This window comes from Brachyistius frenatus, unplaced genomic scaffold, assembly GCF_029030835.1.
Source record: "Brachyistius frenatus isolate BFR_SWC_R1_liver_20210118 unplaced genomic scaffold, ASM2903083v1 Contig_318, whole genome shotgun sequence".
Lineage (NCBI taxonomy): Eukaryota > Metazoa > Chordata > Actinopteri > Embiotocidae > Brachyistius > Brachyistius frenatus.
In genome coordinates, this window is record NW_027210917.1 from 235,001 (window position 1) to 240,000 (window position 5,000).

The 5,000-nt window shown below is 47.6% G+C and overlaps 1 protein-coding gene across 4 annotated transcripts in view; it reads left to right on the forward strand.

Annotated features, from left to right (window-relative positions):
* The window catches only part of LOC138635606 (apoptosis-stimulating of p53 protein 1-like), a 44,561-nt gene that overhangs the window by 20,825 nt on the left and 18,736 nt on the right, over positions 1-5,000 (forward strand). Inside the window, exon 1 of one of the 4 annotated variants that reach the window (XM_069723171.1) lies at positions 742-1,007. The exons of 2 other annotated variants lie outside the window; for them this stretch is intronic. Coding sequence is in view for 1 of the 2 variants with exons in the window: in XM_069723170.1 (XP_069579271.1) it covers positions 3,779-3,880 (102 nt within the window). In the remaining variant the exon portion in view is untranslated. Of the gene's footprint in view, positions 1-741; positions 1,008-3,581; positions 3,881-5,000 lie in introns of those variants that run through there. One more of the 4 variants, XM_069723170.1, reaches the window with a different exon arrangement.

The following is a 5,000-nucleotide window of genomic DNA, read 5'->3' on the forward strand; positions in this document are numbered from 1 at the left end:
CAGCTGTCTCATGAATACAGCAGAAGTTTGACTGATAGATTTGGAGGGAAAATGCATCACATTTTTTTTGCTCATAACAGGAATCGAACAGATAAGCAGAGTCTCTGATTTTTCTCACAACACATACAACACAATAACAATGTAGATTAAGTATGAAGGTGGCCTGTGTGGTCTTTTACGTGCTAACATTGTGAGTATGTTGGTGTTAACGTTTAGCTCAAAGGACTGTTGAACAAGGTGGTAGCACGGAGGTTTTGGGTGGTTTCATATATTTGTTGTAATATTATAGATGAATCTGACAGATCGTTATTTCTGCTCAGTGTTTTTGTTTTACATCGTCCTCCCCTCGCCGACACACACTCTGATAAACTCGCCCTGACCTCCGAGCGACCGCCGGGACCGTCCCACACTTTGAGTTAACGCACACACAGAAATCCGTGTGTTGATCCGAGTGTGTGTAACTCTACCCCGTCCAGCTGCGTGTGAGCGCGCTGCCGAGGGATATATTTAGAAGTCAGGTGTGTGTGTGTGTGTGTGTGTGTGTGTGTGTGTGTGTGTGTGTGTGTGTGTGTGTGTGTGTGTGTGTGTGTGTGTGTGTGTGTGTGTGTGTGTGTCTGCGTGCTCCTGACCACACACGTGTGTCAGGTTGTGTTGATGCAGATTAAGATGAATGTTTTCTCGGCATGTCTTCATCAGTGGAGATGCCTCGGTGGGACATGTGATCGCCTGAGTTCAGGGACGGCGGCGGACTTGAATGGTCGTGTGTTTCAGTCCCGGCGAGGCTTTGATGAAGGTTTATCACCTGTGGAAGAAAAGCATTTTACGCGTTCGTCACGCTCATATTGCCGTTGTGACGCTTGCGGCCGGCCACCCTGCTGGGTGGATGCTGGTTACTGGAGCGCTTCTGACAACAGAGTTTTCCCTCTCGGTGCGGTCGCGGCCTCAGGAATGTCTGAAGGCTGTTATGGTGGATTAGGAGGAATATTTTTACTGGAGGCACGCAGCAGGTGGGTCGGGATGGGCTTTATTACTGGAGGGACTGATGTTCAGAACAACGTGTGTGTGTGTGTGTGTGTGTGTGTGTGTGTGTGTGTGTGTGTGTGTGTGTGTGTGTGTGTGTGTGTGTGTGTGTGTGTGTGTGTGTGTGTTTGCATAACTTTGAGAAGGGTTGAGAAATGTAATAAGCACACACTAAGAAGGTCAAATATCCCCATGTGCTTCATATTATAGTCATGATCCAAGAGCAGCAACATGAGAAAGTAGCTCGCAGCTGAAAAGCCTGAACTGCAGTGTTGGCGGGATGAATGACACCAAAGTATCAGAATCAGACTTCAAACCTGCAGCTGTCAGAAAAAAGAGCACAAATGTTTGAAAAATGATGCCGATGCAGAATCGCCTTAAACTGCAATACCAGCGAGTGCCACTAGAGGTCGGCTCCAAAAAGCCTCCGGCTCCATAGACTCCCATTCAACTTCTCTCATCAAATCCAAAGTGAATAAAATGTGTCCATCAGTTATCTCGGTGTTGTTAGCTAAAGTCACTCCTTCTTCTTAGTTTTCTGGAGGTCCATCTGAAAATAATCCCTCATTCATTAGAAAAGAAGATTCAAGAAGACCTGTTTTTGGGGGCGTGTCTGTTTGATTGACAGGCCTGTGGTGCAGTCAGGTTACAGCTATCGGTGGGCGGGACGTAGTATCGTCATGGGTTCCCCCAGCTCGTCCAAATATGGTCACTTCCTGCTCCAAACCGCTCCGAACTAGCAAAGATGGTGACGGACAGAATCTGAACTGGAGGATTCATAACGTTCACAAACCAACGATGACGTCACTGATGGTTGATGACATCACTGATGGTTGATGACATCACTGATGGTTGCCACTTGTTTTTGTACCATAAACGAGCCCCGCCCCCTCAGAGTTGCTACCTGATGCTTTGTTTCTTGGCAGACTGACAACTGAACTGAATAAGAACAGAAATTTCCGCCTGCAGTTGCATTTATAGTAAAAATCTGAACTGAATCTGAACTGATCATCAGTCTGATGTTATTGCATTCCTGCCCTGTTCAAACTCTTCATCTTCGTCTTCTTCTGTAAGTTGCGTCGGACTGGACTCAGTGACGGCGTCCCCGTCCATCTCTCAATGAACTGCAGTAGAGGAAGTACTAATACATTTGAATGTAGCCTATGACTTTTAATAAGTGAAATCTGAATGTCTGAAAAGATCTTCAGGCAGAGCTCAACAGGTTCCCAGTAGAAATACGAAGCACGTGTATTTATCTCTGATTTGGTCAGTTTAGTTATAAAAAGCATGTTGTGGTCACGTTTGAGAAACACGGTCCAGATTTTGAACTGTTACATTAATAATGAAAAGTTACATTTTACTTTAAAGTGAACCTACAACTAAGATAAAGTCACATTTTGACCTTTCACACTGTGCAAAGTCATACTTGAACAACCGAATGTCACTCAGGTGTCAACATGGAGCCAATGATGTGCAACAAATGTGTTGACAAAAAGTTTCCCTTCAAGAATTTAATGCTCTGAATGACAGACCTTCAAACCAGTCCTGAAAGTTGATGCGTTCAAACATACTGGATCTGAAAATAACCTCCACTTTTCTTTCTTTATGAAAATGCATCAAATATCCCACCAGAAGAATTCCAGTCCACTTTCCTTCCTGGATGTTTGATGTGTGTTTGTCTGTGAAAGAGAAAGTGTGTGACGCAGCAGTTCAGTCACATGTCACTGGGAGTGTGTGTGTGTGTGTGTGTGTGTGTGTGTGTGTGTGTGTGTGTGTGTGTGTGTGTGTGTGTGTGTGTGTGTGTGTGTGTGTGTGTGTGTGTGTCGCAGAGAGAGAGAGAGAGAGAGCGTGATAACATGACGCAGCAGGAGTCAGCTGTTAACTCCATCCATGAAGCACCGCGGGCCGCCGGGTCACCAGATCGCGCACATTGCCGTTAATCTGCCGGCGTCGTCGTCATCACCCCCCCCCCCCCCCCCCCGTAAACACACATCTGGAGCGAGAGAGGTGGAGGTGGGTGGAGAGCAAAGAGTGCCCCGTCAGGCGGCGGTGGTGCAGTGATTTCCCTTCCGAGAGGAAAGTGGGAGAAAGAAAAAAGGGAGGTGTGAGAGGGGGGGGGGGGAGAAGGGGATGTCGCTGCAGCAAAAAGCCAGCTGCAGAGGGATGACAAGGAAAGAGAGGAGATGAAAGCATGCCGATATGGAGGAAGATGGGGATTAGGACAGATGGGTAAAAGTGCAGAAGGAGGGGTGGAGGGAAAGAGTGAGAACAATCTGAGAAAAAGAGGGTGAGATGTAGAGAGAGAGAAGGATTGAGGAGTTGAAGACTTCCCTTCTGTCTTTTTTTAGACCAATTTGTCGGTGAACATGTTTGTTTACTGTAGTAATTGGATGCAGTGACACATCAGCAGGGCTCCGCTCTGTTCACACGTCATGAGAACACACCAATAACAGAGGGGGAGTTTGTACGAGAGAGAGAGAGGGAGGGAGAGAGAGGGAGAGGGAGAGAGGGAGGGAGAGGGAGGGGGAGGGAGGGGGAAAGGGAGAGAGGGAGACAGAGAGACAGAGCGAGTGTCGTAAATCACAGCACATCACCGGCTGGACCAGAGGGAGAAAGTTGTGATAAGGATCGCGCCCGTCCTCCCCCGTCCCTCCTCCCCCGTTCTTTAAAGCACTTCTCCTCCGAGCCCGTGGCGACGTCTCTCCGCCTGAAACCAAACGCAGCGACGTCGGCTGTGTGTCCGAGACAGGCTGCGAGGATGGAGTGGAACGAGGTGGATCTGGTGCAGGAATTTACTGTTGAAGGACAATGCAGCAAAATTAAAGTCCGCTCCTGCAGGATCACATGGGACAGCCTGCAGGTAAATACAGAGCAGCGGGGCGCTGATAGGGACTGCATGTTAACGTCAGCCGGGGGTGGGGTGGTGGGGTGGGAGGGCTCGCAGCAGCAGCGCAGTCTGCAGGGTGTCGTACAGCGTGTTAACAGCATGAGCAGCACGATACATGACACGGCGGTGAAGTGTCAGGTGCACCCGTAACTTTTCAGCAGCCGCGCGATGCTTCGTGTCCTCGGCAGAAACATCAGAAAAGCATCGACCGGTTCTCAACTTCACTGGACAGACTGACACGTGATCTTCAGTCTGACCCACGGCAGTCCTGCAGATGAAGGTTTTAAAAACAAGCAAGTCAGCAGAATTGCACAGTGTTTCTAATTCAAGTAGTGATGCATCGAATTTGCTTTTCAGAAACCAAATATCTTTAAAAACGTTGTCTCTTTGGGTGCTGAGCTTTTTCTGGATGCCTGTGAAATCTATTTCTGAAAGCAATCAGGGGGTTTGTCACTGATTGGAGTTAGAAGTGAGGAGTACCTGCATGGTCCTAAAAAATGTTCATGCATCTCATAATGCACATTTACATGCCGTTGCAGCAGCGGTGGCACCGGGACCTTCTCAGAGACTCTAGGTTGTAATCACGAGAATAAACAGGAAGGAGAACGGACGCGCAGCATTTAAAAGTCATCGCATGCAAACTGCAAACATGCAGCAACAATTACACCTGCAGTTCTTTTTTTGACCTTAAAGTTAAAATAGTAATATTCAGCACTCTGCTGTGGCTGCAGACAGGAGGAGGACACAACTTCAAAATAAAAACCCCAAAAGGTCGACAGATGTAGAAACTCTCCACACAGAGCAGCATCCTCAGTGACAGAATATTTACAGCGTGGAGCTCGAGAAGCTGCAGGTTGATGCTTCATCTGGCTCCTGATTACATCTTCGATGACGTCTGATGAAGCGATGCATGCAACATGCAGCATGCAGCATGCAGCATGCACCGGACAACAGTTTAGTTAAAACGTGGTGATTAGAGTGCCTGGAAAGCTGCTGCAGCACCGAAGAGCAGAGAAACAGAAGTTTACATTTCATACATTTACAAGTGATTGCATCAGACTGAGAGTATAAGTAAAAGAATATTCTTATGGTG